The 13,260-nt window shown below is 35.7% G+C and overlaps 1 protein-coding gene across 3 annotated transcripts in view; it reads left to right on the forward strand.

The window, feature by feature from the left end:
• LOC117321797 (sushi, von Willebrand factor type A, EGF and pentraxin domain-containing protein 1-like) overlaps positions 1-13,260 on the forward strand; it is a 157,721-nt gene that overhangs the window by 62,691 nt on the left and 81,770 nt on the right. For all 3 annotated transcript variants that reach the window (XM_033876375.1, XM_033876389.1, XM_033876382.1), the window contains exons 6-13: positions 3,071-3,166; positions 3,403-3,536; positions 4,798-5,002; positions 7,246-7,409; positions 9,036-9,276; positions 9,524-9,702; positions 9,819-10,005; positions 12,859-13,056. In XM_033876375.1, the coding sequence (XP_033732266.1) occupies positions 3,071-3,166; positions 3,403-3,536; positions 4,798-5,002; positions 7,246-7,409; positions 9,036-9,276; positions 9,524-9,702; positions 9,819-10,005; positions 12,859-13,056 (1,404 nt within the window). The remainder of the gene's footprint in view (positions 1-3,070; positions 3,167-3,402; positions 3,537-4,797; positions 5,003-7,245; positions 7,410-9,035; positions 9,277-9,523; positions 9,703-9,818; positions 10,006-12,858; positions 13,057-13,260) is intronic.

A 13,260-nucleotide genomic window follows, 5' to 3' on the forward strand; every position in this document is an offset into this window, starting at 1 on the left:
AATGTAAATTCAACACTGTGTGTGTTATAGATAATTTCCACTGTTTGTATTATAGATTATTTCCATTGTTTGTGTTATAGATAATTTCCACTGTGTGTGTTAAAGATAATTTCCACTACTTTAATGTAAATTCAACACTGTGTGTGTTATAGATAATTTCCACTGTTTGTTCTATAGATAATTTCCACTGTTTGTGTTATAGATAATTTCCATTGTTTGTGTTATAGATAATTTCCACTGTTTGTATTATAGATAATTTCCATTGTTTGTGTTATAGATAATTTTCACTGTGTGTATTATAGATAATTTCCATTGTTTGTGTTATAGATAATTTCCATTGTTTGTGTTATAGATAATTTCCACTGTTTGTGTTATAGATAATATCCACTGTTTGTATTATAGATAATTTCCACTGTGTGTGTTATAGATAATATCCACTGTTTGTATTATAGATAATTTCCATTGTTTGTGTTATAGATAATTTCCACTGTGTGTGTTATAGATAATATCCACAGTGTGTATTATAGATAATTTCCACTGTTTGTTCTATAGATAATTTCCACTGTGTCTGTTATAGATAATTTCCACTGTTTGTGTTATAGATAATTTCCACTGTTTGTTCTATAGATAATTTCCACTGTGTGTGTTATAGATAATTTCTACTGTGTCGTTATAGATAATTTCCCTGTTTTTCTATGATAATTTCCCTGTGTGTGTTAGATAATTTCCACTGTTCTGTTTTTAAATAATTCCACTGTGGTATTAAAGATAAATTTCCACTGTTTTTTCTATAATAAATTTCCCTTTTTTGTGTTTAGATAAATTTTCCCCTGTTTGTGTTTTATAAATGTCCCCTGTTTGGTTTATATAAGGGGCCCACGTTTTGTGTTATAGTAATTTCCACGTGGTTTTATGATATTTCCAGGGGTGGTTTAGATAATTTTCCACTGTTTGTGTTTAGATAATTTCGACTTTTGTGTTAGAATAATTTTTGCTGTTTTTTTGTTATAGATAAATTTTCCCTTGTTTTTTGTTATAGATATACCCCTGTGTGTATTAAGATAATGTCCCCCTGTTTTTATTAAAATAATGTCCACTTTTTGTTATATTAATGTCCCTTTGTGTTATATATTCCATTGTTTGTGTTATAGATAATTTCCATTGTTTGTGTTATATATAATGTCCACTGTTTGTGTTATAGATAATTTCCATTGTTTGTGTTATAGATAATTTCCATTGTTTGTGTTATAGATAATTTCCACTGTTTGTGTTATAGATAATTTCCACTGTTTGCATTATAGATAATTACCACTGTGTGTATTATAGATAATTTCCACTGTTTGTATTATAGATAATTACCACTGTGTGTGTTATAGATAATTTCCACTGTGTGTGTTATAGATAATATCCACAGTGTGTATTATAGATAATTTCCACTGTTTGTGTTATAGATAATTTCCACTGTTTGTGTTATATATAATGTCCACTGTTTGTGTTATAGATAATTTTCACTGTTTGTGTTATAGATAATTTCCACTGTTTGTGTTATAGATAATTTCCACTGTTTGTGTTATAGATAATTTCCACTGTGTGTGTTATAGATAATTTCCACTGTTTGTGTTATAGATAATTTCCACTGTGTGTGTTATAGATAATTTCCACTGTTTGTATTATAGATAATTTCCACTGTGTGCGTTATAGATAATTTCCACTGTTTGTGTTATAGATAATTTCCACTGTGTGTGTTATAGATAATTTACACTGTGTGTGTTATAGATAATTTCCACTGTTTGTATTATAGATAATTTCCACTGTGTGCGTTATAGATAATTTCCACTACTTTAATGTAAATTCAACACTGTGTGTGTTATAGATAATTTCCACTGTTTGTATTATAGATTATTTCCATTGTTTGTGTTATAGATAATTTCCACTGTGTGTGTTATAGATAATTTCCACTACTTTAATGTAAATTCAACACTGTGTGTGTTATAGATAATTTCCACTGTTTGTTCTATAGATAATTTCCACTGTTTGTGTTATAGATAATTTCCATTGTTTGTGTTATAGATAATTTCCACTGTTTGTATTATAGATAATTTCCATTGTTTGTGTTATAGATAATTTTCACTGTGTGTATTATAGATAATTTCCACTGTGTGTGTTATAGATAATTTCCACTGTGTGTATTATAGATAATTTCCATTGTTTGTGTTATAGATAATTTCCATTGTTTGTGTTATAGATAATTTCCACTGTTTGTGTTATAGATAATATCCACTGTTTGTATTATAGATAATTTCCACTGTGTGTGTTATAGATAATATCCACTGTTTGTATTATAGATAATTTCCATTGTTTGTGTTATAGATAATTTCCACTGTGTGTGTTATAGATAATATCCACAGTGTGTATTATAGATAATTTCCACTGTTTGTTCTATAGATAATTTCCACTGTGTCTGTTATAGATAATTTCCACTGTTTGTGTTATAGATAATTTCCACTGTTTGTTCTATAGATAATTTCCACTGTGTGTGTTATAGATAATTTCCACTGTGTGTGTTATAGATAATTTCCACTGTTTGTTCTATAGATAATTTCCACTGTGTGTGTTATAGATAATTTCCACTGTGTCTGTTATAGATAATATCCACTGTGTGTATTATAGATAATTTCCACTGTTTGTTCTATAGATAATTTCCATTGTTTGTGTTAAAGATAATTTCCACTGTTTGTGTTATAGATAATTTCCACTGTGTGTGTTATAGATAATTTCCACTGTTTGTGTTATAGATAATTTCCACTGTTTGTTCTATAGATAATTTCCACTGTGTGTGTTATAGATAATTTCCACTGTGTCTGGTATAGATAATTTCCACTGTGTGTGTTATAGATAATTTCCACTGTTTGTGTTATAGATAGTTTCCACTGTTTGTGTTATAGATAATTTCCACTGTTTGTGTTATAGATAATTTCCACTGTGTCTGTTATAAATAATTTCCACTGTTTGTGTTATAGATAATTTCCACTGTTTGTTCTATAGATAATTTCCACTGTTTGTGTTATAGATAATTTCCACTGTGCCAATGGTGCTTGTATAAATAATCAGTGGATGTGTGATGGTGTGGACGACTGTGGGGACAACTCTGACGAAGCTGACTGCTGTAAGTGTAAACATATCTATTGTCTTATTTATACTTATACTACATGAAATGATTGTATTTATACTGTACAGTACACGTGTTAACTTATCTATTTTTTTATTTATACTTATGGTACATGTAATGGTTTTATTTATACTGTTCAGCATTTATAACTATGGTTTTATTTATATTTCCTGTGGTATGGAAGGTTTTGACAGAACATCAGTATAAATCACGACTGATTATATTCATTTCAGCAAGCAGATGTACGTACAAATATGAAGCAGATTCTGGTGCAATACAGACTCAACTCTACCCGGGACTGTATGCAGAGTCAAGTTCGTGTATGTGGACCATTATTGGATCGGCGGGGTGTAATGTTTTCCTCAAGGTAAGTGTGACCTTCGTCCCACTGAATATCTCCCTCAAGGTGAGTGTTTTTTTGTCCTAAACAATATCTCCCTAAAGGTGAGTGTGACCTTCGTCCCACTGAATATCTCCCTCAAGGTGAGTGTGACCTTCGTCCCAATGAATATCTCCCTCAAGGTGAGTGTGACCTTCGTCCCACTAAATATCTCCCTCAAGATGAGTGTGACCTTTGTCATAAATAATATCTCCCTCAAGGTGAGTGTGACCTTTGTCATAAATGATATCCCCCCCAAGGTGAGTGTGACCTTTGTCCTACATAATACATCACATACACAGAATAAAGGTTAAATATCACATATATCAATATATATTGCAATCAAATATATTTCATTAATATTAACAATTAGAATGAATTAACTAATGATAATGATTTTTTTTTCTTTCTTACATTTCTAAGTTATATATTCTTATCAATTATCAATTATAAATTAAATCATGCTGTCTACTGAGTCAATCCCCTGGTGTACCTTACTTTAATGATAAAGTAGTACACCGTATACCTGGATTATTCAATTGGTAGATACTTACACTATTCCACATTCGTTGAATGGTGGGTAAATTAAATCTACTTATATATGTTGTTTAATACGGCTTGTGCAGTTTTGATCCTTGTTATTACTCTCTCTCTCTCTCTCTCTCTCTCTCTCTCTCTCTCTCTCTCTCTTTATGATGTAACCATAAGTAAGATGTAACTCCTTTCAAATGGATTAGGAAATTATCATATTACTTGCAAGAGGTGGTGTAACCCTACTTCAAAAACATATATCTGTTTGCTGAAATTGGTGTTGTTGGGGGATGGGTGGGGGATTACAATAAATATCGCGAAATAAAAAAAAAACCCACAGTATATTTATATGAATATCACTAGTTTATTGCTTTGTATTACCAACTAATAACATAATACATGTAATATGAAAAAATAAAATTAAGTACCCTAAGCCAAAGGGCTCTTAAACAACATTGAATAAGCCTAAAAAGTTCAAGGAGTTACTTCCCCTTAAATCAATTTTGTCATACCATTGTGTACATATATATGTCTGTATTTTCTAATCACCTGTTGTTACTAGGGAGAAGACTTAGATAGGCAATGCAGGATGTCTAATCCTATTGACTTTCTTTCTATGTCAATAAAATTAATTGAAATTGAAATTAAAACCTAAATTTGCATAATAAAAGAAGAATGGTAACAGACATTATTGACGGTATCAGATGTTCTTTTTCAGTTTAACTTTTTTGACACGGAGAAGCATCGAGATATTGTCGATGTTTTAGTTGGTGGGATGACAGAGAAAACCTCCATGTACCGTGCAAGTCTGTCAGGCTCCATGGCTAACGCTCAGTACCGCAGTCACAATCGTTACATGATAGTGAAGTTCCGGTCTGATAATGACATTCAAAAAACAGGATTTAGTGCTGAATTCTCCAGTTGTAAGTATCACAACAAAGCAGCTGCAAATTTTACAGCATTACGAAAATGGAACAAGTTTATTTAGTCATTTCAACAAAATATTCTGCTTCTACCTCTGGTAATATTTTCAGAAATAAATTCAAAAGTTTCATTGTTTACTGATCCCTACAAATGAAGAAATAATTATTTGTCGTTAGTAGTTATATCTCTTCGGTGACTTTTTGAGTCATATTGTTTATCATTTAATTAGACAGAACTCAATAATTATGCAATTCACAATAGGTATTCACTTTTTCACTGTTCAATTAAAATGTCGAATGAGACATATCGTCCCTACAGATATTGTATATGTTTGATGTATATACAGTTTGTGTGATGAGACAGACGTCCCTACAGATATAGTATATGTTTGTGTGATGGGACAGACGTCCCTGCAGATATAGTATATGTTTGTGTGATGAGACAGACGTCCCTACAGATATAGTATATGTTTGTGTGATGGGACAGACGTCCCTACAGATATAGTATATGTTTGTGTGACGAGACAGACGTCCCTGCAGATATAGTATATGTTTGTATGACGAGACAGACGTCCCTACAGATATAGTATATGTTTGTGTGACGAGACAGACGTCCCTACAGATATAGTATATGTTTGTGTGACGAGACAGACGTCCCTATATGTTTGTGTGATGAGACAGACGTCCCTACAGATATAGTATATGTTTGTGTGACGAGACAGACGTCCCTACATATATAGTATATGTTTGATGTATATACAGTTTGTGTGACGAGACAGACGTCCCTACAGATATAGTATATGTTTGTGTGATGAGACAGACGTCCCTACAGATATAGTATATGTTTGTGTGATGAGACAGACGTCCCTATAGATATAGTATATGTTTGTGTGATGAGACAGACGTCCCTACAGATATTGTATATGTTTGTGTGACGATACAGACGTCCCTACAGATATAGTATATGTTTGATGTATATACAGTTGGTGTGACGAGACAGACGTCCCTATTGATATAGTATATGTTTGTGTGACGAGACAGACGTCCCTACAGATATAGTATATGTTTGATGTATATACAGTTTGTGTGACGAGACAGACGTCCCTACAGATATAGTATATGTTTGTGTGACGAGACAGACGTCCCTACAGATATGGTATATGTTTGTGTGACGAGACAGACGTCCCTACAGATATAGTATATGTTTGTGTGACGAGACAGACGTCCCTACAGATATAGTATATGTTTGTGTGACGAGACAGACGTCCCTACATATATAGTATATGTTTGTGTGATGAGACAGACGTCCCTACAGATTATAGTATATGTTTGTGTGACGAGATAGACGTCCCTACAGATATAGTATGTTTGATGTATATACAGTTTGTGTGACGAGACAGACGTCCCTATAGATATAGTATATGTTTGTGTGACGAGACAGACGTCCCTACAGATATAGTATATGTTTGTGTGATGAGACAGACGTCCCTACAGATATGGTATATGTTTGTGTGACGAGACAGACGTCCCTACAGATATAGTATATGTTTGTGTGATGAGACAGACGTCCCTACAGATATAGTATATGTTTGTGTGATGAGACAGACGTCCCTACAGATATAGTATATGTTTGTATGACGAGACAGACGTCCCTACATATATAGTATATGTTTGTGTGATGAGATAGACGTCCCTACAGATATAGTATATGTTTGTGTGACGAGACAGACGTCCCTACAGATATAGTATATGTTTGTGTGATGAGACAGACGTCCCTACAGATATAGTATATGTTTGTGTGATGAGACAGACGTCCCTATAGATATAGTATATGTTTGTGTGATGAGACAGACGTCCCTACAGATATAGTATATGTTTGTGTGACGAGACAGACGTCCCTACAGATATGGTATATGTTTGTGTGACGAGACAGACGTCCCTACAGATATAGTATATGTTTGATGTATATACAGTTTGTGTGACGAGACAGACGTCCCTACAGATATAGTATATGTTTGTGTGATGAGACAGACGTCCCTACAGATATGGTATATGTTTGTGTGACGAAACAGACGTCCCTACAGATATGGTATATGTTTGTGTGACGAGACAGACGTCCCTACAGATATGGTATATGTTTGTGTGATGAGACAGACGTCCCTACAGATATATGTTTGATGTATATACAGTTTGAGTGATGAAGATATCCCTTCAGATATATAGGATGTTTGTTGTATTGACAGTGTGTGATGGCCTTGCCGTGGTAAACACTGTACAGGCTGAAGGATCTGTAAAAGTTCTACAGCCGCCCCTATTCCCGACAGACATTGGCACGGCCAGGCTCAGTAACACTGACACCGTGTGGGTGATAACTGCCGCTGAAAGGAGAAAGATCATCACCATCAAGGTACAATGTATCACAATAAGACAAAATAGTTGCTGTACATGCTAAAATAATGATAAACTGCTGTATGTATTAGACTTACAAATTGGAAAAAAATATTACTTCATTTGCCATAGAGCAAGTAAATGTGTAAGTCACATAACTAGTTTGTGGTAACATGTGTAGGTTATATAACTAGTTTGTGGTAACATGTGTAGGTTATATAACTAGTTTGTGGTAACATGTGTAGGTTATGTAACTAGTTTGTGGTAACATGTGTAGGTTATGTAACTAGTTTGTGGTAACATGGGTAGGTTATGTAACTAGTTTGTGGTAACATGAGTAGGTTATGTAACTATTTTGTGGTAACATGAGTAGGTTATATAACTAGTTTGTGTAACATGAGTAGGTTACGTAACTAGTTTGTGGTAACATGAGTAGGTTATATAACTAGTTTGTGGTAACATGAGTAGGTTATGTAGCTAGTTTGTGGTAACGTTAGTAGGTTATATAACTAGTTTGTGGTAAAATGAGTAGGTTATGTAACTAGTTTGTGGTAACATGGGTAGGTTATATAACTAGTTTGTGGTAACATGAGTAGGTTACGTAACTAGTTTGTAGTAACATGAGTAGGTTATGTAACTAGTTTGTGGTAACATGTGTAGGTTATATAACAAGTTTGTGGTAACATGTGTATGTTATATAACTAGTTTGTGGTAACGTGTGTAGGTTATATAACAAGTTTGTGGTAACATGTGTAGGTTATATAACAAGTTTGTGGTAACATGAGTAGGTTATATAACTAGTTTGTGGTAACATGAGTAGGTTACATAGCTAGTTTGTGGTAACATGTGTAGGTTATATAACTTGTTTGTGGTAACATGTGTTGGTTATATAACTAGTTTATGGTAACGTGTGTAGGTTATATAGCTAGTTTGTGGTAACGTGTGTAGGTTACATAACTAGTTCGTGGTAACATGTGTAGGTTATATAACTAGTTTGTGGTAACATGAGTAGGTTATGGAACTAGTTTGTGGTAACATGAGTAGGTTATATAACTAGTTTGTGGTAACATGTGTAGGTTATATAGCTAGTTTTTGGTAACGTGTGTAGGTAACATAGCTAGTTTGTGGTAACGTGAGTAGGTTATATAACTAGTTCTTTGTAACATGAGTAGGTTACGTAACTAGTTTGTGGTAACATGAGTAGGTTATATAACTAGTTTGTGGTTACATGTGTAGGTTATATAGCTAGTTTTTGGTAACGTGAGTAGGTTACATAGCTAGTTTGTGGTAACGTGAGTAGGTTATATAACTAGTTCGTGGTAACATGTGTATGTTACATAACTAGTTTGTGGTACCATGAGTAGGTTACATAGCTAGTTTGTGGTAACATGTGTAGGTTATATAACTAGTTTGTGGTAACATGTCTAGGTTATATACCTAGTTTGTGGTACCATGAGTAGGTTACATAACTAGTTTGTGGTACCATGAGTAGGTTACATAACTAGTTTGTGGTAACATGTGTAGGTTATATAGCTAGTTTGTGGTAAAATGAATAGGTTATATAACTAGTTTGTGGTGACAAGAGTAGAATAATTATTGAGTTGAAGATATTTAAGATTTTATAAGATGATTATTTTTGCTACAGAGAGACATGATTGACCTGGGAAAGGGAGACACCCTGACCATCCGTGATGGAAACTCAGCTACAGCAGAAATGCTGGCCATGTATACTTATGAAAATAATGACAATGCCATGGAAAATCCCAATTCTGACACTCTCTCGGGAGGCCCTCAGTTTGTGTTCTCTACTGACCACCAGATGTACATCATCCTCAGCACTAAAGATGCTGTGACCGGCATTGGCTTTAGGTTGAGTGTCTGGCAAGGTGAGTTAGCAATACAATTGTTGACTTTTAACCTTGAGGTTGAGTGTCTGGCAAAGTGAGTTGGCAATACAATTGTTGACTTTTAACCTTGAGGTTGAGTTGTGACTTTATGAGTTTGTGATTTGTTACGAGTCTTATTTTGATAATGATGTTCTGATTAATCACTGAGGTTAAAATTTGATGATAACCTTGTGTGATTTTATTAATGAATTTGTAGTTTTACGAACAGTTGCTTGATTTATTACAGGTTGTGATGTCACTATGAACAAGGCGTATGGAGAAATATTCTCGCCTGGTTTCTTGTATGGATTGAATTATGCTAATTTCCAAACCTGTACGTGGTCCATAAGTTCACCTGTAACTGACAGAGGTGTGACACTCTTCGTGGATGATGGTTCAGCCTTGGGCAGTAACGATTTCCTGGAGGTTTGTATCTGACCACAGACTGTACATAGAACATAGCAGGCATCATCATTTTGCTGTTTGCTTATACACACAATGATGCATGTAGTTTGACTGTATTTTTTTTTATTTCTCACCAGATTTTCGTGAACATGAATGATGATATTGGGACAAGTGTCCATAACAATGTCACACAACCAAAAGGGTTTGATAGTACCAACCTTCCATTGGGGACACCGATACACTCTCGTAATGGACAGCTCTTCGTCAGGTTTACTACCAACGCCATACTCTCAGGAAAAGGATTCCATGCCCGTTTTTCTGTTGGTTAGTTGCAATCTTAAGGTCTTTTCCTGACATCACTTATAACCGAATGTCACATGCGGCAATTGTGGTCAAACCGTAACCAATACTGAAGTTGGATGGGTTTATATGGCATTGACAAAGTTTAAAGCTTGAATCTTGAAATATAACATGTAGTGTTCGCTTTGGTTTCTCTAATTTTCTTAAATTTGACATTGGAACGCTTTGTAGGTCATCGTAATAGCATAACATGTTTACACACATGTATGGTTACTTGCTTAACAGACTGTCATCATCCTAGCTCTAATGCTTTGCAGACTTCTAATCCTTACCACAATATTTACAGACTGTCCTAACCCTAACTGCAATCATTACAAACAATCCTGATCCTAAGACACTTCAATGTTTACAGACTGTCCTAATCCTAACTGCAATCATTACAAACAATCCTGATCCTAAGACACTTCAATGTTTACAGACTGTCCTAATCCTAACTGCAATCATTACAAACAATCCTGATCCTAAGACACTTCAATGTTTACAGACTGTCCTAATCCTAACTGCAATCATTACAAACAATCCTGATCCTAAGACACTTCAATGTTTACAGACTGTCCTAATCCTAACTGCAATCATTACAAACAATCCTGATCCTAAGACACTTCAATGTTTACAGACTGTCCTAATCCTAACTGCAATCATTACAAACAATCCTGATCCTAAGACACTTCAATGTTTACAGACTACCCTAACCCTAACCACAATTGTTACAGACTGTCCTAACCTTAACCACAATATTTACAGACTGTCCTAACTCTTACGTAAATGCTTACAAACTGCCAATACCATAACCACAATGTTCACAGACTGTGTTATTCCTAGCAACAATGTTTACAAACTGTCTTTATTCTTACTTCAATATTTACAAACTGTCCTAACCCGCTCGTCAATGTTTACAGACTGTCCTAACCCGCTCGTCAATGTTTACAGACTGTCCTAACCCGCTCGTCAATGTTTACAAACTGTCCTAACCCGCTCGTCAATGTTTACAGACTATCCTAACCCGTACTTCAATGTTTACAGACTGTCCTAACCCGCTCGTCAATGTTTACAGACTGTCCTAACCCGCTCGCCAATGTTTACAAACTATCCTAACCCGCTCGTCAATGTTTACAGACTGTCCTAACCAGCTCTTCAATGTTTACAGACTGTCCTAACCCGCTGTTTAATGTTTACAGACTGTCCTAACCCGTACTTCAATGTTTACAGACTGTCCTAACCCGCTCGTCAATGTTTACAGACTGTCCTAACCCGTACTTCAATGTTTACAAAATGTCCTAACCCGCTCGTCAATGTTTACAGACTGTCCTAACCCGCTCGTCAATGTTTATAGACTGTCCTAACCCGTGCTTCAATGTTTACAGACTGTCCTAACCCGCTCTTCAATGTTTACAGACTGTCCTAACCCGCTCTTCAATGTTTACAGACTGTCCTAACCCGTACTTCAATGTTTACAGACTGTCCTAACCCGCTCTTCAATGTTTACAAACTGTCCTAACCCGTGCTTCAATGTTTACAGACTGTCCTAACCCGTACTTCAATGTTTACAGACTGTCCTAACCCGCTCTTCAATGTTTACAGACTGTCCTAACCCGTACTTCAATGTTTACAATCTGTCCTAACCCGTGCTTCAATGTTTATAGACTGTCCTAACCCGTGCTTCAATGTTTACAGACTGTCCTAACCCGCTCTTCAATGTTTACAGACTGTCCTAACCCGCTCGTCAATGTTTATAGACTGTCCTAACCCGTGCTTCAATGTTTACAGACTGTCCTAACCCGCTCTTCAATGTTTACAGACTGTCCTAACCCGCTCTTCAATGTTTACAGACTGTCCTAACCCGTACTTCAATGTTTGCAGACTGTCCTAACCCGCTCTTCAATGTTTACAAACTGTCCTAATCCGCTCGTCAATGTTTACAGACTGTCCTAACCCGCTCTTCAATGTTTATAGACTGTCCTAACCATCTCGTCAATATCTACAAACTGTCCTAACCCGCTCGTCAATATTTACAGACTGTCCTAACCCGCTCTTCAATGTTTACAAACTGTCCTAACCCGCTTTTCAATGTTTACAGACTGTCCTAACCCGCTCTTCAATGTTTACAGACTGTCCTAACCCGCTCTTCAATGTTTATAGACTGTCCTAACCATCTCGTCAATATCTACAAACTGTCCTAACCCGCTCGTCAATATTTACAGACTGTCCTAACCCGCTCTTCAATGTTTACAAACTGTCCTAACCCGCTCTTCAATGTTTACAGACTGTCCTAACCCGCTCTTCAATGTTTACAGACTGTCCTAACCCGTACTTCAATGTTTACAATCTGTCCTAACCCGTGCTTCAATGTTTAAAAACTGTCCTAACCCATGCTTCAAAGTTTACAAACCGTCCTAACCCGCTCGTCAATGTTTACAGACTGTCCTAACCCGCTCTTCAATGTTTACAGACTGTCCTAACCCGTACTTCAATGTTTACAGACTTCCTAACCCGTACTTCAATGTTTACAGACTGTCCTTACCCGTACTTCAATGTTTACAGACTGTCCTAACCCGCTCCTCAATGTTTATAGACTGTCCTAACCCGTACTTCAATGTTTACAGACTTCCTAACCCGTACTTCAATGTTTACAGACTGTCCTAACCCGCTCGTCAATGTTTACAGACTGTCCTAACCCGTACTTCAATGTTTACAGACTTCCTAACCCGTTCTTCAATGTTTACAAACTGTCCTAACCCGTACTTCAATGTTTACAGACTTCCTAACCCGTACTTTAATGTTTACAGACTGTCCTAACCCGTACTTCAATGTTTACAGACTGTCCTAACCCTAACTTCAATGAGAACTATACATCGCTATCTGGATCCAAGAACTGGTGGTACAATGATGTAGAAGTGATCACGTGTAAGGATGGTAACACATTCACCGACCAGGCGTTCCAGGGCGACTCTTCAATATCAATGACTTGTCAGTTTAGAGGAACATGGAATACAGGGACCGTACCTCACTGTCTGCGTAAGTTTGTATAGAACTGTCAGTGTAAGTTTGTATATAACCATACCTCACTGTCAGTATACGTTTGTATATAACCATACCTCACTGTCAGTATACGTTTGTATATAACCATACCTCACTGTCAGTATACGTTTGTATATAACCATACCTCACTGTCAGTGTAAGTTTGTATAGAACTGTCAGCGTAAGTTTGTATAGAACCAT

This window comes from Pecten maximus, chromosome 1 (genome assembly GCF_902652985.1).
Source record: "Pecten maximus chromosome 1, xPecMax1.1, whole genome shotgun sequence".
Classification (NCBI taxonomy): Eukaryota; Metazoa; Mollusca; class Bivalvia; order Pectinida; family Pectinidae; genus Pecten; species Pecten maximus.